We start from the raw sequence: 22,605 nt of genomic DNA, 5'->3' as shown, positions 1-22,605 counted from the left end.
CATCTCTCTAAAGTCCTGCCCTGTGTGCTGGCTGCAGGCCTGGCCACGTGCAAAGAGGAAGTGAATCTGCTCCATAAAGCTCTCCTGCCACGTGACCCAATTCTGAAGCAAGGGGGAGCCCATCCCTAGCGTACTTTACCCTCACACACCAAGGACCCAGGCCAAAATGAGATTCGAGACAGAATGTTTCACTCATCTTGCCCTTTTCAGTGGTCTTTAGGATAGCAAGAGAGAAAAAGCCTGAAGATGGAAGATTCTGTCAAGCCCTGCCATCTCAAAAAGGTATGGTGCTCCCTGGCCCACTAAAGCCAGAAGCCAGCAAAACCATCCAACTCTGGGCCTGTCTTTCCCACGCTAATACCAACAGAAACCAAACGCTAGGCTAAAAAGTCCAGACTAAGCTGAAAGGTACCATTTGTAACCACAGACCTGGTTACACAGCCAGAAGGATGTTTCCAAAGTGCATTTGTGAGCACTTTACCCTCCTGAGCACAGCCTTTTCATTGGCTCCCCACTGCCCAGAGAAGGAAGTCCACGCTCCTTCGCCTGGCACTCAGGGCCCTTCACTGGCTGGGTCAGTGTACCTGTGTGACTACACACTTCTCGGTATCTGACACACACTGTCCCTACCCGCCGTCTGGGCCCACTCCTTCTCCAGAGCTGCCTCTTTCCTAGGGCTCAGCCCTTCTCTCCTCTGGACCCCCAGCACCTTGGACTTCCCTGAGCCCTGCTCTGTATTTTTTCAGTCACCTGCTCTCCCCGTCAGTGCTCACCTCTCACTCAAAACCTAAGGTCCTTATGGGCAGACTTACCTTGCTCATCCTCTGTGCTTACACAAAACAGATGCTCAGGAAGCCTTTGTGGGAAGATGGATGGTTCTGGGCAGCAAATGGGAGGAAGTTTCCAGTCATGATTAAGCCAAAAGGTGAGTAATCTCTACAGACTAAGGCAGGGGTTGGCAAAATATGGCCTACTGCCTGTTTTTCTAAGTAAAGTTGGTTGGACCACAGCCATGCTCATCTGTTTACGCACCATCTCTGGCTGTTCAGGTGCTGTAACAGCAGAGCTGAGTAGCTGTGACAGAGCAAATGGTCCACAACACCTCAAAGATTCACTATCTGGCCCTTTACAGAAAAAGTTTGCCAACACCAGGGCTAAGGCAGTGTTCCCATATATTTTCACATTGTGACACACACAAAAGAGGTGATATCTGCGTGGCCCACTAGGGTAAACAGACAAGGCCTCTTGTAGTTAGACATACCCGGCCCTGGGGTTCTGGGCCCCTAAAGGCTGATGGGACCTGTGTCTCAGTACACCTGTAACCTTTCATAGCTCCAACCTGAAGGCTCAAAACCACAGCTGCCTCTCTAACCCTAGCCTCCAACTGAGCTATAGAAAGAGGTGCAGAAACCCACCCTGACTCCTCAGGTCTCCCTGCCCACCTGTCCAGGACAAACCAGAGGTGGCAGGACTGAGACAGACACAAAACTGAGGCCCAAAGCAAATCCTCTAGTAATCTTACAATTTGACATTTTTCCCCTCCTTAAAGTACTCTGTAGAGCAAGTCTGCACCTTCCCACTGGCTAAAGACCATGTTCTACAGCTGCTGAATCCAATGAGCTCTGGCCCTTGTCCAGACAAAGAAACCAAAACATTAATTCTAAAGCAGAAGGCTGCTGTATGAATGAACACCCGCTGCCTGTCACTCCCTCTGACTGACGAGCCCAGCAGAGCAGAAACTAAGGTAAAGGGCAGGATGCTGACTGACCAGCCTGCAAAACTCTCTATCTATTGCTCAAAGACATGCTTCCCAGAGAGCACAAGAAGGGGGCTCATATCCCTCCATCCATGAAAGAGTTGGGCCCATCAAACCCCTATTTCCCAGCCCAATAGAGATGGACTCTGCTACACTGCAACTCCTCTCCTCATCACTCCCCCCCCCCCCCCCCACCCTGTCAGCATCCTCCTCCCTTCCTCTGTCTTCCCCATCTTGGTCCCAGGCACCACTGTCATCTCAGTCTCCCACTGACCAGTGGCCCAGGGGAAGTGCTGGGGCAGGCATCCACTCCCCTTGATGGGCACTGTAGTTCCCTGGCCCCAGGCTGGATGCATTGGGCCCACTTTCCCACCTGGCCCAGGAGAGGAGCCTGGCCTATGGAGAGACACCATTCCTGCCTCTCCACCCCTCTGCTGCCACCCTCGGGCAGCCTCCTTCATCCCTCATCTGGGCATCTACAACAGCTTCTGTGCCTGCCTCTAGTCCTTCCCCATCCAACTGACCAAATCAATCTTCCAGAATTCTCTCACCATTTTGGAACATGAGACTCCCTGAAGGGCACCCAGGGCCTCTCACAATGTGGCCCCAAACTACACATCCTATCTACCACTTCACCCTCCTAGCCATCCCAGTTCCCATTAACAAGGACCCTCATGCAATCCTGAGAAGGCCGTCCCATTTGCATGCACACTATGCCCCCTTCTTGAAGTCTCCTCCTCACTACCCTAGGAGGCAAACTCCTACTCAGTCTGGAGGCCAGTCTCACTGGGAAGCCTTTGCCATGTCTATTGGAGCCCCTCTGACTCTCTGTAAGTTACAAAGCTCTAAGAACGTCTCTTCCTGTGCATCAGTCTCTTCACAGGCCTGGCTCCTCTCCGAGACTGAGTGGGAGACCTGCCGAAGAGTTTCTCCCAACCACAGAAGATGGCTCTGGGCATCCTCCTTCCCCTTCCTGTGCTCTCCATCTTGGTCAGTGGTTTCACCTTCTCAGCTGTCTAAGCTGAAAATCTTGACACTTTCTCCAATAGCTCCTTCTCCCCCAACACAGAGCCTGGTAAATAGCATTAGGTGACACTGAATGTTTCTCAATAAATCCATATGCCCAAGAGGGGAGAAGTGGTCTTGGCAATGTCACCAATCACATCAGTGTTCTGTCCCAACTGACATCCCATGAAGAATTTCCTCTGCACTATCCAGACAATTGGCTTCTTGCTTAACCACTCCCAGGAACACAGAGTTCACCTCTCACCATACCTACTCTCCCAAGGCAGCCCCATCCATCATCCTGGGAGGCACACTTTAGCTCGAACTGCCCAACTGGCTTCCTATAACTCTCTCTACCCTCCTGGAACCATATACAACAAGTAAATATAACCCCTTCAAACAGCTGATGGAAAGGTCATGTCCTCCTCAGGTCTCCCCTTCACCAGCCTCAATCAAACTCAGGTGCTTTCAGTTTTCCTGAGTTCCTCAGGTGCCACCTTCCAGAAGTTTTTCACCTCCCAGATGATGTCCACATATTTCCCTTCATATAAACTCCAAGGGCATGAAGAATGTTGGAAAGCTGGGCAACTCCTGAGACTATCCACACGATGGAGAGGTCCAATGAGACCCGGTGTCAGAGTGCTCTGGGAAATGTGTCACTGTGAGGGTGACCTTAGCTTAGAGCACATAATGAAGGCTTAACCAGGAACAGAAGACAGCCAACAACCAAAATGTGGATGAAGCTGAACATAAAAAGCACACTTCCCCCAGCATCTCTCTTCCCCTGTTCCAGCCCCTGGGGATCTCTCCAAAGGTAATTACTGGTTTCCACTTAAGGCGGACCAGTCAGTCACCTTGCCCAGGAGCAAGCTAACAATTCTTCCAAAGGAACAGGAGAAGGAATGAACCTAAAGTCTGGATTCTTTTTTCTCTCACGGGGAGGGGAGGGGAGGGGTCAGGGAGAGATGGGTTGGTTTTTACCCGTTTTGTTTCAAACAACACAGGTTATATACCAGAAGTCTGGAAGAAAGGTAAGTAGAACGCATCATAGAGAAGGGAGGAAACTCTTGCCAAACAGTCTGGAAAACAGGAGAGGCAGCAGTCCAGAACAGCAACACAAACCGCCAGTATTTAGTGCAGCGCTATCAGAATGGGTGGGCTCGGCCACTGACTAGCTGTATAATTTTGGGCAAGTCATTTTGTCTAAGCCTCCACCTATTTCATCTGTAAAAGGAGAAAATTTCTAGATCCCACAGTTGTGGTAGAGTTCAAATCCCATCCCTAAGAAAGGGCTTCTGTTAACTCTAAAAACAGTAGAAGAAATGTTATTTCATCTGTGTGGTTAAAAACTCACTAATTAGGAGCCACAATGTTTTGCCACAAACAAGCTGGGTGGTTTGGAGAGGTCTCTGGCTTCAACTTCCTTGTCTGTAGAGTGGGAACAATTATCCATGCTTTGCTGCTTTTCTAAATTGGATGGGTAGAGCAGGAAATGGAATGATGCTGGGAAAGGGCTGCGCTAAGTGTTGTGTTCAACAAATGCCAAGTCCTCATTCTCCCTCACACACAAGTCATTGCTGTGGAACTCATATGACCTGGGTTTAACAAAGGTTCTTCCCTCCTGTACCCCTCCAGGATAATGGCAGGTGGCTCAGAAAAATGGCCAACTGCCAAGGATGGTGATGACTTGGAAAGGCAGAATATCTTTTCCCGAAGAGGATTCTGTATCCATCCCCACAGCCACCTACCCCTGAGCAGAGACCCAGTTGGCTTTCATTAGCAAAGGAACTGGTGAAGGGCTGCGCAGCAGTGGGAGAATCAGACAAGTCCAGCAGAGCGGCTCACAGGCAGCAATTCAGACACCTCAAAGCCATCCGAGGGCTGGCCAAGCCATGGCCCAACCTAGAGGGAAGCCTACTAACTCTAGGCTGGCAGCATTCCCTGAAGCCTCGTCTGGGGGAAACTCGTGCAATCAGAACAGGCTACTGCAATCTGCCACTCCCCTCATCTCTGCTTAGCACTCGTGCAGGGACACCTCCCTACACTTACACCCCAAACCTGGGCCTCTACCCCTCCGTGCCTCTCTTCCTTTTACTCAGGGACCCAAAGCCTCACCAGCCTTCCTTCAGAGTCTGGCTCAGATTTTTTAAGACATCCCCATCACCAACCTCAGGCCAGGCAGAGAGAGGGTATTCAGAAAGCATTAGCTAAATGAAAACATATACCTCAATTTGTCATTGATATTCAAACAGAAAAACAAGCTTGTAATACAAAAGCTTCCTGTTAACAGAGCCACACCTTAGCTTTCCAGTCTATCTTTCCAGTTTGTTAAACAGTCTTTTCTAATCGGTTCAAAAGAAAATAGCCCTATTTTAGGCCAGGATATCTGATCTAAAATGACCTTGAGTCAGACTGCAGCACAGGAATCTAGGATCGACGTTTGAGCTTGGGAGCTGACAAGGTCCTGTGGCAGTGAGGCCCTGGCTGGTGTGGCAGGCCCTTCCTACAGCTCCATTTGCCCTTGCCCCGCTGCCTGCACACCTCCTTTCTGTCGCCTGACGTGCTCCTCACCTTCATTCTCAGACTTCCAATCCAGAGCATGGGGTAGTGGGAAAAGGCTCTGGCACTGAACAGAGCTGGGTTTCATTCTTGATTCTAGCACTTAACTCTGAGCCTCAGTTTTTTCATGTGTAAACTAGGGATAATACCACCTCTGAGAAGGTTGGTTGAAAATTAAGAAGAATGTTGAGGGGCCTGGCACACACAAATACCAATTTAAGCATCTTTCTTCCCTCTCTTTCCTTTCTTCCATTGTTGCTTCTTCAATCTACTGCTGCCCACAGCCCAAAATGACCTAAACTAAAGGCTACTGTTAACTTAATTATCTGGGACATTTAGCTGACATTTTAATGCAGAGACTATCCATCCAAACCATAAAAAAGATCAAGGTAGGAGAAACTGAAACGAAGCAGAGAGAGACTGGGCTCCTAGGCAGTGCTAAGAGAATGTCCTCACAGCAGCCAGGCTAATCCCATTACCTCCCGCAGGCCATAAGCGGCAAAAAAGATGACTCAGGACCACATCTCCAGCTAGGATATGCTAATCAGACTCCTTTAAGCTGCCTAGGCAGATGGTGGCAATCGCCACTCGCCCCACCCACAGAGGCAGCACAGTTTGTCTGCAGAAATGGCAAAGTTCTGTCAGGAAAGACCAATACCTTCCTTAGAAGGACCAAGTAATGAAGATGTTAATAACTGACTGGTCAAGGCAAAAAAAGAGGTCCTCCCTTAGCCTTGGCTCAAGGAGGCAGTGATTCCACTGAACAGCTACAGTTGAGGAATGGAGTAACGTTTGCCAAGACGTTATTCGAATATCTCCTGGATTTAAGAAAAGCCTCTCAACTATACTGCACATCTATCTTATTTGCCTTTAAAGGTAATTCTCAGCCCTTGTCTACACAATTTCTATAACCTTGGAGCATCACTGTACTCACTCTGTATCCCCACTTAGCTCATCTCCTCCCAAGAGACAAGGATGCATCTGCCCAACTTTCTTCAGAGGCTCCTGAAGTCCACCACACATGCGAGCCAGGAACGGACAGTAAGATGTAGACCTTCTATTCAATCCAACAGCGTCCATTTCACCATCTGCCCATTTTTCCTTTTGCTGAAAAGCAAATTCCCAACTGTCTACATAGATAGATAAGAGGATAGAGGGTCTCAGATGGATTAATAGACAGATATGTTTTTTCCAAGATTAACAGACAGAAGGGAGGACTCGTGTGGTGATGAGTACTGATTTTTTTCCCCAAAGGGGAGAAGCAAACTGGAAGAGAGAAGCTGCAAGAATGCTCTTCAGAGAAACATGAGTCAACAGCCTTCTAAGCATACACCCAGTCTCCTCTTTCTTTTCCGTGGTTTATAATCACTCGCTTTCTACCTGCTAGTGAGCTCTGGATGTTGGATTCTGGGACTAGCTGTAATCAAACACACACTTTTTTTCTTATTAATGCACTGGTAGGAAGCTTAGAATCAGTAGGTTGATGTTTAAGCTCAGCCCTTTTGAAGTTCTAAGCACAGTTAAATCTGAAAGCAAGCATTGACAAAGCCCTGGCAGCAGACTGGCCAATGATTTAGCCACCACAACAGACTCGTGAGCATTTTCATTCAGCGTGGACCCACGGTGGCCTTGCCACCACGAGCTCTCACCGAATGTCTGCTTTCCGTTTGCTGTCTAATCTCTGGATGCTGGGAGTCCTTGCCCAAAGCCTGGGAGCACAAGGATCCAATGCAGCACCCCCAAGCAGGCCACACACCTGCTTCTCACCTACCTGCCAGCATGGCCTTGCCTCCCTCACATACTTTCTGTCACTTCAGCCAACCACAGCAAGAACAGCCAACATGTACTGGGTACTTACTATGCACCAGGTTCTATGCAAAGCACTTATGTGTATTAACTCATCTAACTCCTAGGCCCCACAGGAATCTGCTGGAGGCAGAGAAATACTTTGGCCCAGATTCCCACATGGTTTCTAGTCCCTATTTCTAGCTGTGCTGTAAAGCTTACATAACCTAATTTGCATTATGGTGCTATTTTTAAAAATCTCCGAAGATCACTGCTTCAAGCATCAATGGAAGCCGTTAGCTCCTACCTAAAATGATAATGTGGGAAAGGATGTCTATTCTTACAACTAACTCAACCTGAATTCTTGACTTAAGACAGTCTTTCTGGAAAATGCTGTTAGGAAAGGAAGGGATTCATTCTTACATAAGAAGTACTAGCTGTGTGCTCTGTAAATAACTGCTAGAGAGAAACACATCAATATCAAAACTCACCTCAGCGGCAGACAGTTTCCTGGCTCTGCGGTTCTTATTCATTTACCACCCATCTCCCTTCCAGGTCTCCTGGTAACACTGAGAAGTCTACGTCACTGGATGGCACGGTATCAGATCGTTACAGCGTATGAGTATGAATACAATAGGACCTTTCTTGTTCTGGATGACGTCACAGAGACCCTCATCCCTGGGCCACCACCACCAAGGAGTCACTGGCTTGCACTGAATGGAGTTATAGGAAGACCATTCACAGAGCAGGTGGTTTTCAGCTGTAACTGCTCTTAACATCCCGGTTTTTAGGGCTCTAGATTGCTAGAAATCTAACTGCTGGGGTCGGGGAGTCTTAGCTCATTCCCCTAACTCACTACTGAAAAGTTACCTCCACTGCTGTCATTAATAAAATCTAAGAAACAGGGAAGTCATAATGAATGATTGAGTATAAGGGTACAATTCCCCTCATTTGTCATCAAAAAAATGTGGTCAGTGTTTAAATAAATTAACTACTTTGCTCCTTGCTAACCTATAAAAACTGCTTAAAAAGGTATTTGTTATTCATTTCATTCAGTTCACTTACTTGGATAGAGGTCCATGAACATAAACCAGAGTTGATTTCAGGCTGTCAAAACTGCCTGGGAAATATAGAAAATGAGTGAATTTCCAAATGATGCCCATTTCAGTGATGTCAGAGGGCCCATATTATTAAATAATTTATAAATAAACTATTAACTAGTTATCTTCTGACACTCCTGATGCATTATTTGTCTCCCAACCTAGGATATTTACAATAGGCCCAATTCCAACAACAAGGAGACTCTCAGACTTAAAATGATTCCGCTGGGCAGAGCCTCGTTTCACTAGCACCCAGAGAAGGACCTGGCGCATCACTGGCACTCGGCTGTTTGATCAGCACTGAAATGTACTTGGTGTGAGTCAGCTAGACCTCATCCAACCTTTTATAGATGCCAAAGCCACATTCAACATACATACAGATTCTGTATGGCAAAAAAAAAAGTTGTCCCAGTAACCTTCAAAGTTAGTAATAAAAAGAAAACTGCTACTTAGAGACAAACATACAACATAAAAATTCATTTTAATCTCCATATATAAAATACAGCCTTAGCATAGAACATCTAACACATAAGAAATGCATTTATGGGACACACTAAATGAAGCAAATCCTTACTAAAATATTTGGCCTAACACTCACATCTTTTAAATGAACTCCATGATGGTTGAATAAGGTGGGAAATAAATCATCTAGATACCTAACCTAGAAAAGACAGATGAATTGCCGTGTCTATTTGGTCTCTGCAGACTGGGTATTTACCATTCTGAGTCTTGCCAAAGCTGGTTCTGCAAACAGTTAGCTTAACTCAGTCAATTATATATTTTTCCATAGTTACCTTAATATTTTTTTTCATTTTCTATTGCTTTTTTTTATGGCTTCTTGCTGCTGTTGTATTAGGGCATACAACACAGATCAGAGATTTTCATTTCTCTCCTTGAGAAATTGGCACTTTGATCCTCAGCTTGCGTAACAGCTATTTATAAATGCATCCTGCCGGTACTGTTACCAATCTTGCTGCTTATGAAATTCTAGTACTTTGGCCAAAAGAGTGCCCTGACATTAAAATCTTCTTAGGTGAACTCTTCCCACCATTGAATTCTTTTATCTAAACAGATACGTGTGTGTAATTCACATATATGCTCTAAGTTTCTACACACACACACACAACTCAGCAAATGTGACATGTCTTGAATAGAAAGTAATTACAAGGGTATTAAAACAAATGCTGAAAATAATTATTTTACATTTAGATCATAAAAATTTTAAAGGTAATGTGATGACATAAGACCTAAGAGATCAAATACATCATATATGATTGTCATATATGCATGTTGTGTTCATTGATTTTTAATTATTTTTCTCTTTAATCAGAAAATAAAAGAGCTTACCTTTGTATACTGAGACCACAGCTTACAGTCACTATATCTCAGCCTATTTTATACAAGTGATATGGCTACGAAGGTCCGAGGAGAACGAGAATAAAGTGAGATAAACGTGCTGAAAACTGCTTAAAAGTATTAACCTGAAATACACAGAGGGTCCAACACCAGTTTTAAAAATACATTAACGAGGTATTCCCAGCTCTTCAATTAATAACGGTGACTGGCTGATTCATGATTTTCAAACATTCACCCAAATTTTTAAAAAAGAAGAAAAAGCTAATACCAGCAAAATCTATCAGTGCTTTGTTCCCCAGATTAACAATTTGAGAGAAACTGCAAAGGACTTCAGGACTCCTCGCTTCACCGCACCATGCACTGCCTCTAGTCAGCATGAGGTATGTTGGGGATCGAGTGGACCAATTACCTTGCACAAGAGATGGGGTGCTCCCGCAGCCTGGAGAAACTCAGGCTGCAGGCCACATCCCTGGCTGGGCGCCAGCCCCCATACAAAGAATATGGCTTCAAGGAGGACCCCTATCTCTGAGAAATTATAATAGCACTAACTGACACAGTCAGGAATGCAACTATTCAATTTATGTGCTAAAAAAGTTTAAAAACTGTCAGAAGATAGCACAGCTTACAAACTAATTCTAAGTTCTACGTTGGTCTGTAAACTCCCTGACAAGAGACTACGCTAGGAGGGGTTAAGTACAGATATTGCTAGGATTCCAAAGGAAAAGTTTTAAAACAGACACCGTGGCTTTGAATAAAGTATTGCTCTTCTTTAAAATGCTCAGTCATTGCTTTCCAAAAGAAGGTGTCAGAGTGGTGTATCTGAAAGCTGGAAAGCCTCAGGGGGTCACATTGCTCTTAAGACCAAGACATAGAAATTGCCATTTCAAGCCAGACAACCTGATGGTTCTAGAAGTCAGAGAAGAAATCTTGAGGGCCCAAGTGAATAATAAATGGTGCGACGCTCAGAGGCTGGCAATAGGGGCTGTCAATGAAAAAACCACCTACAGTGGAGAAAAGAGCAGAGAAGCAAAACTTTATGTTAATTTCACAGAATTTGGTGAAGCCAAGAGCTTCATTTATATTTCTCTGCTCTTTCAGCTGTAAGTGGAATTTTCATTACAAAATGGAAGGGTGGGAAGGCCAAAAGGGGGGGACAGGGACACTTAATTCATTACAAAATTTAAACAGTTGAACTTGCATGGTTACCACTTCTAACAAAGGACTGACAGCTCAATTATTTTAAGTAAAGCAGAGAAATGTAAAAGTTTGCAGCAACTGGGCAGGTTTACAACATGGTTAGTAACTTCCAACAAACAACAAAATTAAAAAAAAAAATAAAAGACTTGGTAGAAACCATTTGAAATGACTGCCATCATGTTGGAAAACAGCACAGCTCCCTTTTTGCCATTATAGTGGGGTTGAGTTATGAAGCCGAGTCAGCTACTTCAAAAGAATTCTCTAAAGAGAAATCTCCAGAGAGATTCCAACTTGGAATGCAAATTTGATGATCAATTTCAAATAACAATACAGCTGCAGCTGCCAATTAATAGTATTCCAAAAACAAAGAGGACTACTGTAAATATTTAATTAATAAAAACTGGACACGACCAGCCATGCTTTTTCTTCTCAGTGATGGCTCTGTTTCATCCATAGGTCAGCAAAACGAATCAATGAAACATGAAGACTCCCAGCTGAAATGGGCCCTCTTGTTTATGTCTAACCACTAATGCACAGGATGAGAATGGTAAGTTCACAGCTATTTCTAGCAAGTGATGAGGTTTTATTAAAGTATCACCCACCACTAATGAAGACAAAAGTTCAAGGAGCAGAAGTAACAAACCAACCACTGTGTAATAAATATACAGCTGAGAAGTGACACTACCATTTGTTTTAAATTGCCCATTTCATTCTCATTTAGTGGTCCCAAAGAAATCTGGTACATAAATTTGCCGTATTTTGTGAAGCCCATTCACACTGATGGGCATTGTGCAGCTCCAAAAAACAGAATTTAAGAGGAAAGAGGAAAGCTAATTCATACTAAAAACGGACATTTTTAAGACACAGCAACTTGTAAATATCGACATGGGACCACACTGCTGCTTTCATGGGGGTGAGTACCTTAATGAAACCATTCCCTTCTAGTAACATCATAGGCTTCCAAACAAGGGGAGAATGCAAGTGGACGACTTAGGTCTGCACCCTGCACAGACAGCACAATGTTACTCACGGATCATTTTCACCAGCTTAATCAGGTGTCTGAAAAATAAATGCTGACCCATGGCTGAAACCTGTCACTTTTCACAGCAGCACTCAACAAGAACTGGGACAATCGAAGAGCAAGTTTTTATGGGGACCCTGTTGCTGCTTTAGATTCTGATGTAACTGAAGAGGAAAAGAGACCCTTCAATGAATCCCAGAAATTGCTAATCCTCTATCTGCATGAAAAAAGCCAGAAAGTGAACACAGTATCTTACAGAGTGAAGAAGGCCACAAGAACAAGAGAGGGTGATTGATTGATTAATTTATTATTTTTTAAAACTTGGAAATTCGGAAACTAAATCACATTCCTCCTTCCCCATCTCTGGGTAGTGCCGTCATTTTAATAAGCAGTGCTCGGAGAACAGAATATACTTTTCTCATGGGGATGCCCCGTACAGCAGAGTACAAAGGGCTTACAGAGTAGACTGGCTCCAGCTAACAATCGCTTTAGCTTTGTTTTAGCAGTTTGCTTACAAATGAATGGGTTTCTAGGGCTAAGTTATTATTAGTTTTCAATTCCTTGTAATTTGATACCAAAACATATAAAAAATAATAAGCTAAAACAATATTCAAACCCATATTTTATTGGCTTTAATTACACACTTCAATATTTACAAAGTTAAAGTTTAAATGAAAAGTCTCTATTGTATTAAAAAAAATAACTACAGCCCGAATTAAAGTGCCCTGGGGCAAATACATATTAATCAGCTAAGAATCAGTGACTGCATCAGGAACCAGGCAGTACTCTGTGTTACAACAAAGCAGTTTATTTGTGATCAGTGTTTGAGACTCTATACATCCTTCACAAATTTAATTTTACATAATCTGATACTCCTCTTAAAACTTAAACTTTGAACTGCTAGACTTATTTCCCTAGAACAGAAGGGCTGGTATAAGTTATTTTCCGGAAATGAGGTACCGTTTCACAGAACTAGTTTCTTTTTTTGTTTGTTTTCAAGTTTTAGAGAACTAAATTTGCATTTGTTAAAATCAAAAAGTAGGAAAGATGTTCTTTACAAATAATTTTGATCAAGTATGTGTTCAAAGAAAGCAGGATAAAAAGGCTTTTTCTCTAACATTCTGTATTGTACTGTATTATTGTTCAATAGGAATGAGCTTCTGTCATTTGCTAAAAGAATGAGTAGTGGGGAACAGGATATGTTGGGAATTTCATAACGGGTAACAGAACCATTCGCTTGGGTAAACCTACAGAGAAAAGAAACGGAGAGGACTCCAAATAAGTTTAATAATCCAATAAAAATTTCAGGTAAAAAAATATCTTACAGTAATTATCATTAACCTTTTCCAGATTAGTCAGTCAACATGTACCATTTTGGAAGAGGCCCACAAATCTCTCATAGATCTTCTAATCTGAAATTGGTCTTAAGATTTTGATAATTAATATTTTCCACTCGAAATTAAGATGGCTATGTCATAAGAAGAATGATATTCAGAAAGCTCTTTCATTTGAGTGAGCTGCTATGAATTCTAAAAATCAAAAGCAATGCTAAGATTCTAAAGTGACTCTAGATATCCATACTGCTTCTCAATTTGGCATGTCACGTATTACAGAAGAAACAGGGATTGTCCCAATTCAAAGCACAGCTTTCTGTGCAGGCCTCAGCTCCCCAGAGAGACGGAGCCAACTGGAGTTGTGATCAGGTGTTTTTCTTCTTAATGGCTACTGCCAATATTGGCATGGCAAATCTGGAAAGATTAATTACTTCCTTAATTTTGTAATTAATGAGTTCTTGTGGCCTCACAAACTTCTGCATACTCAAGCATGATTTGAAATCGGCTCCTATTTCTATTCTAATATTTAACCTATGGAGAAATCACAAAGCAGCAACAGCAGGTATTCAAGAGCACCAGATGATCAGAGGGAGATTACCCCACATGCAACAGCTTTACAAAGGCCAAAAGACATATTTACCTTACAGCCAAAATAAAGCATCGTTTTAGTAGGCTGGCATCACAGTAACATTTAAAAACCAAATCTTTTATGTGAAAAATGGGGGCATCAAATTTCACCAGCTTTGGAAGTCAGTTATATGGCACATGGAAGAGAAGAGACTTCTGAAGTGGGGGCTCAGAGGCCGCAGGGTGAAAGTACAATGTTAGAGGAAAGGGAGGAACAAGAGAGAAAAATTAAAAAGACTGAGGAAAAACATGAATGTAGCTTAGAGCCTAGATATAAAAGTGTTTTAAAGGGAAAAATTAAGCTCTAGCAAACCTGTACTAAAGAACGTGAGACTTACTATATTTAAAAGAAAAACACAGACTTCAGAACCTGCCCTACGAGGCAGATGCTCTGACGCTCACACATTACAAGACATATTATAATGAGTCTAGTGAGTCAAAATGTATTTGGATAAACTGACCAGACCTAATTCACAGAAAGGATGAGGTGGTCAGGATATCCAGAAGTTGGCTGAATGGTAAAAAGCAAATGGCCAAATCAAAAGGAGCTAGAGAGTTTGAATTTAGAAGAAATTCTGGGTGAAAGCATATTCTTGAATGAGTCCCCAATTCCTAATCAACCCCTATCTAGAACATGGGGAATATGGGGAAGCCTTAAGCAAACCACAGTGTGTCAGAGTAGACAGTCAGGTAAAGGAGGAAGCCCCAGACCCTGAACTTTACCGTAGAGAAAATTCATCCCAAACGTTTGACCCCTGCAGCTTCTCCACATCTTTCCAAGATATAAATTGTCTATCTTAATGGGGAAAGGGGCCCAACTGTTCACTTTCTACTTATTTCTACAGTTATGAAATCAGATGAAGCTTCAATTTAGCAGAGTCTTAAGGACTCATAATTTTCATCCAAACAAAAATGGAAAAGCTGATGCATGAAGAGAAAAAGCATAATGAAAGGTCTTGAGGCTCATGTAGAGGATTGATGCCACAAGTAGCAATACATTCAAGGTCTTTCTCTTCTGTGTACATGCAAGCCCAGCCTGGGGTCACACCCATACCTACACTCATGTGTGCATGCACACGCTTTCACACTCACACATGCTCCTTCACACACGTACACACATTTGCTCTCTTCTCTCAATGATAGACGTCCTGCAGATGGCTGATTCTATAATTTTCCACCTGAGTTAGGAAAAATGTCTAAGAGAGCATATCACTGACTCCAAACCTATTGCCTCCATTGCCACATAAACCTCATTCAAAAGTTATCCAAAGGGCCACTGAGGTTCATTTCTGCATTTGCTCTATTCTATTTATTTTTGGAGGGAGAGGAGACACTCCTATGATATTCTAACATGTACTACAGACTTTCTGCAGTAAGCACTTAAGTAACACTGCTGGTGATACCCCATCACCTCTCTAGGACCCATTTACTCCACCACTAAAGCAAAATTTATGGAAAAGGATGATGGAAACAAATTCAAAGTGAGCATTTCCTTTACCTAACTCAAATCACCCACAGTTCATATAGTTTCAAACCAGAAACTTAAATGTAGCTATACAGCTGGCAGGAAGCCGAGCTAGTGGGTATGGCCCTTCAGTAGCCTTTGAATGGAGTGTAAGTTGGCTGTAAGAAGAACTACTTAAAATATTTAATTTCAATATGGTCAGAAACAGGCAATTAGAACAAGCAGTCCTTCAATCAGGCAAAGCGGAGAGAAGAGCAACTCCAACCAAACCAAGAACCACAAGGTTGTGGCGTTTTCAGAGGGAATTTAAGTTGGGTCACTAGAATGAACAGGTCTGAGATCCTCCAATTCATTTAAAGAAACCCTAGATACACACTGTGCTTTGGATTGCTGTGACAGAGTCGCTAAGAGGAGAAATCAGTAAGATGGTGTACATACCATAGGCAGGGGCAGCAGTGCTGTAACCATATGGTGTTCCATAGCCTAGTGCAAAGAAGAAGAAAGCAGATCAATCCAGGACAAAGGGCATTCGGCACTGGCCCCATTCACAAGTACCACCTGGCCCGGCGCCTTGGGCCCTGAGGACTTGCTCCAGATGCTGGCTGAGTGCGAACCATTACCAGATCGCCCTAGTCTACTGATCCCTCCATGCCTGCTTAGAGTGAGCTTTTACCATGGCCTCTAAGACTCTCCTGACCCAGCAGAACATCCTCTGTCTCCGTCTCACTACACTTACCACACTGTACTATAATTATCGACTCCTTGTCTGTGTTCCCCAATAGAGTGGCAGAGACCAAGTCTTCTTCATCCTTGCATCACTTGAACCTGGCAGAACGTCTGGCATATAGTAACCATTCACTAAACACAATTAGTTGAACAAAAGAATACTTAAAACCACTCAAATTACCAATCTCTCAAAGTTGGAAAACAGAACTTTCCAAGCCTCTTTTCAGAAAGCAGTGACAGACAGGCTGAAGCCTCAACTACCACTAAATTGCACATGAATCAGGTGTGGGCTCGAGAACAAGCTCCATGTCTTGCTGCTGTCTGAATTCCTGGCCCCAGCACAGGAACTCTCAGTAAATGCTGGAGAAACTGACATTAACATCTGGTGTCTATGAAAAAAGGCTCATATTGTCAATAGAAACAAGTACAAAGAACACAAAAGTTTTTAAAACAATTAGTTCTGGGCACTAGTTTCTTATATGTCCTTAGACATATAACTTCTAAGTTGCCATTTTCTCATCTGAAGAATGGGAAACCTTCCAAGCTACTTTATAGTATTGTAAGGGATTAGAAATACTATGTTAACAGAAGTTACAATCTTTAATCTTTCAGTAAAACAACTTCGAAAAATATAAATACTATATCACTTGGGTAAATCTCTAGGAAAAATTGGTTTCTAAAACAGAACAAGGGCACAAAATCTACGTAGGCCTTTCACACTGCACCCAGAACAAATCAAGCCTTTTTACATTACATACCCCTTTCCATAATCATTTCTGTTGCTCAGAATGATTTTTTTCTCTTTCTCTATCTGACCAACTGCACCTCATCCTTTAGATCAGGACCAGATATCAGAGACCTCTGTGAAGTCTCCCAGGCTTGCTGTTCACCCCTATGCCCACCACGTTACAGCTTGCATCATATTGCATGGTGTTTATCCAAGTGTTTGTTCCTACCCCATGTGACCCTGACCATTCACTGGGGCAGACACTAGGTCTTAGTCATCTTTAATGCCTAGTTCCAAATCTCTTGTTCAAGACAAAATACTCAAATGTATGCCGAGTAAGTGAACTGCTTTTAGGGACTAATTGAAACATTCCCTGAGAAATGAAAAATTTGCACTGTTTAGTCTATAGTAAGTCATATAAAACCGGGGGTGGTACAACTTAGTCTTAGTCTTTAGTTTTGGTCTGAATCAGTCCGTAGTGCTCACTAAATCATATATTTCTAGAGAACACAATGCAGCTGAAATAAGAAGTAGGATTAGAAGATGCTATTAGAGGCTGAAGAGAAACCAATGCTTAAAAAATAAGGTTGTACATCAAACCTATTCTAGGAAAAGACAGCTGGTTGACTAAGGCCATGGTTTCAAGGGTTTTTACCAAAACCTTCTTACAGAGAGATGCAACTACAACCACTAAGCTGACCAGTGATCAGGCCACTGGGGTTCTAATCCTGACTTCACCTTTCACTAGCAAGGTGACTTTAAATTGTACCTGTTATTTAACCTCTCTGAGCCTCAGTCTTCTGCAGTAACTGAACTGGCAGCAGAATGTAATTACATAATATATGTAAAAATACTTACTACAGTCCCTGCTGCATAGAATATAGTCCGAAAATAGCATATAACCTATTCATAATCTAAACTGACCTAATCTGAATCTTCTCTAGGCTATAAAAGAACTTCGCTTTTAAAAGCTTCAGGAGACAGGCCTTTACAGAGGTCAATACAAAGACATGAGAGAAGCTACCATAGAGCAAAAGAGCCTGGCAACAAGCAGACAGAAATAATTCTTTTCACGATTACCACCACTAGACAGTGGCTGCTTCCCACTCCAGCAGGAGGTAAATGTTCCAAGATCAAGCAAGCACAGACACAACCGGATGAAGCCCCAGTAGAACACATAATCAAAAGCAAGAAAGTTCATCTCAATAACTTGCCTATCATTGTTTAATAAAAGCTGCTTCCTTAAATAATGCATTAAATGAGACAAAAAAAAATTAAATTTCAGTAGCAATAGTGAGATGCACAAAGAATGTCTTAATTTTGGACACATAAACTGTATCAACTATAACTAACCTTTAAATGGCACAACCATCTAAGCCAGTTCCTCCGGCTAAACAGCCTGGGAGACATCCTTGAAGCCTCACTCTTTTTCAGTCTCCATATTAAAACCCATCGAAGTTGCTTCCAAAGTACTCCTTCAGTCTCCTCACTTCCTGCCACCCATCTATTTCCCTATACTCAGTGGAGACCCTCCACTGTCTCTTGCCTGGGTCATGCCCACTTCTGTCCCTATAATCTATTCTCCACACTACAGAGAGCGATCTTTACAAAGTCCCATCTTGTTTCTTCTCTCCTTAGAATCCTTCACAACTTCCCACTGCACTTAGGATTCTAAGACCAAAATCCAAACCACAGCCTCCAGGACTGAGACTGAGCACCCAGCCTTAGCTCAAATCACTCTCTATCTCTCACCCCCGCCACCCGCAATGCTCTCCACAATACAGACATCTTGGCCTTCTTTTAATTTTTCAAATGAGCCTCCTTCCCTACCACCAGCACCACAAGTTCTCTGCACATGCTATTCTTTCTGTGTGCAGCACTCTTCCACCCAAGTCTTCTCTGAGTTAACTCCTAGTCATTCTTTAAAGCTCAGTTCAAGTGTTACTTCTTCAGGGACTCAACACACTAGATCAGGTTTCTCTGTTACATCTTCTCATAGCATCATGTCTTTCTCCTTCATCATAATCATCTCAGTTTATAATTGTAACTATTTGATTAATAAGTCTCACCTTTAGACCATAGTTGCATGAGAGCAAAATCCATGTCTGGTGTGTGCCAAGGCAGGCACACAATATTTGAATAAGCAAGTATATTCTTTATATAACACATTTTTGAGCTATGTCCCTACTGAGATCAACTTCTCTAAGTGTAATTCCAAAGCCACATCATCCAGAGAACTTCCCAAATAGCCTATTTTAATTCCTTCTTAGGAAATAAAAAAAACAATCGCAATGAAATTCTTAGGAGTGTTACATAAAAAATAATGACTGGATGGGACCCAATCCATATGACAATTTCATATGATCAACAACTACAAGTGGTTTACTTGTCAGCTTAAAAGTTCCATACTTTCGATACTGCAGAAGACTGGATTTTAATGAGACAGCTGTATATCTACTGCTAAGATTACATAGGATTAGAAGAGAAGGCATCTTTTCCCATCTCCCTCAAGCCATGTGGTGAAGTGGAAAGAATATAAACTTTGGAATGGCAAGCACCTACACTCACATCTTTGCTCTGCTGTTTAGTAGATGTCTCACACTAGGCTAACTGCCATATCTCCCTGAGCATTAGTTTCCTCACCTGGAAAATGGAAATAATTTCTACTTGAGGAAACACTGTGAAGATTAGAAACTAGTGAAATCACTTATATGAAAGTATCTGGTGTATAGTAAGCTCTGGATAAACAAGTTCCTCTTTTTCTCTTTTTGTACTTCACTAGCCTTTGATGGCTTCCAAAAGTTGAGTTAGGAAACGCTAACGCCACGCTTCGCTCCAATTAAGTAGCCTCTTATCAGTAGTTTTTCTCTCCTCTTATATCCGACCTGTCTTCCATGTCCCCACTGAAGATACCCTGTTCGCATGTCCAAACTCCTCAATCTGTGGAATATCTTTTAGCTTCTTCATTGCCAAACTACGTTCCCAACCAAGTACAATACTGCTTGTCTGTCACCTCCCTCCAGGAAGCCGCTAGTTTCTCAGCAGATTCCAGGAGAAAACCTACGATATTCTGTAGATTCTCTTCAATTTCTGTACATACCCATCTTATACCCGTGTTATGTTTCCAGAGACCGTGTATAACCCTGGAAAATAAAGGAGATGCTGTTCTTCGAACTGTGGCCCAGAAAAGGAGGCAGACCTCGTATGAGTTGTACTATACCTGGAGCTATGTAGCCAGGAGCAGCTGTGGCCCCAACAAAAGCTCCCCTTGTTAGAGTCCCTCTTCCTCTGCCTCGAACAGCTTGGACTGCTGCAGACACAGCTGTATTCACAACACCCTTTGCCTGTTAAAAATAATACATTTTCATTACTGAGAGAAATAAGAATTATCATCCTATCATCTCTTTAATGTATAATCTCTATGAGAAACCTGAGCCTGCAGATGAGACAATGAGTCGTCTATGACTCTGAACCTTCAATTTGTAAAATGAAAATGACACCTACCTTACAGACTTGTTCTGGAGACTATGCTGGGCACATAAAAGTGTGCAAACAACTTCTTTTCAGAAGGTTACTCAGAAAGAGTTCATTTTCCACACACAAATTTCAGTAGTTAAATTACATCTAAAGTCCTTTTAGGTCTAACTAAAGTAATTATAGACACTTGATACCTAGGTTTGAAATCCATTGAACTCTCCGCCCACAGACAAAAAATTCTGCAACAACAAACCACCTGAAATCAGCTGAAAATCTGAGTAGAGTTTAAAAAAAACAAAGGGACCAAGACCCAAAGACCAAAGATGTGGATGCCAGCTCCACCTCTGAGTAACTGAGGCCTCAGGAAGGCCACGTGATTTCTCTGAGCCTGTCTCTTCTGCTGTATGTGTGTGTGTGTATATGTATCTGTGTATCAACCATTAAATAAATTAATCCCAACTCTAAAGTCCCTTTTTGCTCTAAAATGCCATGGACTCTGGTAAAGTCACATAATTCTCTCTATGGGAGCCTCCTTACTAATTGTGAAATGAGGATAATGAGACCCACTTTGTTTTCTTTACTCCAGAGTAGAAAGAGCAACTGAGAAAATAGACTAAAAAACTCTGAAAAGTAGAACAGATAAGTCAAGGAGTAAGAGCACACAGTACTGCTAAAACATCCTTTTCCAAAACTGAAATTTTAAGGAAATCAAAAGAAATCTAGTTTTAAGTTAAATATTATACTTATTTTTTAATATAAAGATGCAACAAAAACTCAAACTAGAAACTACTAAAATTCCCTACTTTAACCAAGTTGCAGGGGAGGCGTTGCAGAGCCTCCAAGCTCACTGGATGACAGATCAACAGTATCTCAGACAGCTCAACAGTCACAGCACACATATGTATCTCACAGTGAAAAATCGTCCTCTTTCACTCCGCCTAGGTTAGCCTCTACCACTAGCGTGACAGGGCAGAAGACAGTGTCAGGGTCGAACGTATCATGCACAAGGAACAGCCACTTTTCTTTTTGGCTGAAAAACTCCAACCTACACATCCAAACTAGACTGCTTCTTGGCTGTCAAGCACATTGAACACATGAGTTTTATAGCTTCTAGTACGGAAAATTTCTAAAAATGAGTAAACTTCATGCAGATATCTTTTTTTTTTTTTTTTTTAACACAGCTTAGTCAGAAGTAGTCAGGAAGCAACAATCTGGTGGCAACAGAGTGACTCCACACAAATCGAGCTCCTATCTACTAGAACCAAACTTAACTACCTAATAAGTATCTGTACATACGCTTTGTAAACACTAAAATTAACTGACCAAATACAAGATGTAACCCATGGGAAAAACACAGCAAAAAACCAAAGTAACAATTATCTACTAATTTAGAACATATTCTACAAGATTTTAGGAAAAGAAAATCCACTTATTCTGTCTCTACATGTCTTCCCTTGCAATTTAAACACTTTTTATTTTCATTTTGTCTCAGTAAAAGTTAGTTTTCCTTGTTTATATTTTGAATCCTAAAATTTAAACATTGTTTATTATAGTAAATTCAAGAAGTTTGAATACAAAACAAATTTCTAAGATGGATGTAATATGCAATAGAAGAATGCCCACGGTCTTTGGAAAGAGAAGAACCTGATTTTAAAAGGAACCTCCACCATCAATTAGCTATATCACTACATGCAGTATCATAATTTCTTCGTGCCTCATTTCCTCATCTATAAAATGAGATGAGGGGCTGGCCCCATGGCTGAGTGGTTAAGTTCGCATGCTCTGCTGCAGTGGCCCAGGGTTTCACCGGTTCAGATCCTGGGTTCGAACATGGCACTGCTCATCAGGCCATGTTGAGGTGGCATCCCACATGCCACAACTAGAAGGACCCACAACTAAAATATACAACTATGTACCAGGAGGCTTTGGGGAGAAAAAGGAAAAATAAAAAATCTAAAATGAGATCAGTTCCACCCTCCTATAATGGACTTAGCATATGTAAAAGAAATTCAACTGTTTTAACACAGAATCTTAAATAACTAAGATTCCTGATATTACAAACAAATCAATTAAAAATGTTTAGACTATGATATAATATAGTCAGACATTATATTACATCACTACTCTCTGAGGGAAAGACTGTGTCTTATGTTTATTTATGCATCTCTTTTTCCTTACAAATCATGCACATACTATATGTCTAGAAAATATTTTTGAACACCTAAATGAATGGAAGGAAAAATCTCTTAGCAAAAGCATGTAATTAGGAGGCCATCGTTTTTAAATACTTTGCTACAGTCCTGGGCCTTCAGCAGCACTGACCTTCCCCATGTCAACAACGAAGAGGCACAATACCCCGTCAAGTTCTACTGTGCCACCTCCCAAAGCAAAACCCACAATAAACAATGCAAAAGCTCCAAACTGGAAAGGAAATGGAACAGCATCTGCAGACTCTGAGGACAGTAAGCCC

General features: G+C 42.2%; 1 protein-coding gene and 1 long non-coding RNA gene across 11 annotated transcripts in view; one reads left to right on the top strand and one right to left on the bottom strand.

The window, feature by feature from the left end:
* Positions 1–1,245: 1,245 nt before the first annotated feature.
* Positions 1,246–22,605, bottom strand: part of STRBP (spermatid perinuclear RNA binding protein) — a 130,461-nt gene continuing 109,101 nt past the window's right edge. For 5 of the 10 annotated variants that reach the window (XM_070518793.1, XM_070518794.1, XM_070518795.1 and 2 more), the window contains 3 exons: positions 19,879–20,002; positions 15,644–15,688; positions 9,490–10,562 (listed from right to left, as the gene is read on the bottom strand). In XM_070518793.1, the coding sequence (XP_070374894.1) occupies positions 10,468–10,562; positions 15,644–15,688; positions 19,879–20,002 (264 nt within the window). In that variant the 3' untranslated portion in view covers positions 9,490–10,467. The other 5 variants (XR_011506241.1, XR_011506240.1, XM_070518800.1 and 2 more) reach the window with 5 other exon arrangements.
* On the top strand, positions 9,804–12,060 carry LOC139046341 (uncharacterized). The gene is made up of 2 exons (XR_011506242.1): positions 9,804–9,941; positions 11,215–12,060. It is a non-coding gene; the product is annotated as an uncharacterized lncRNA (long non-coding RNA).

The sequence above is a fragment of the Equus asinus genome, chromosome 10, assembly GCF_041296235.1.
Source record: "Equus asinus isolate D_3611 breed Donkey chromosome 10, EquAss-T2T_v2, whole genome shotgun sequence".
NCBI classification, from domain to species: domain Eukaryota; kingdom Metazoa; phylum Chordata; class Mammalia; order Perissodactyla; family Equidae; genus Equus; species Equus asinus.
This window is presented reverse-complemented; position numbering and strand designations above follow the sequence as displayed.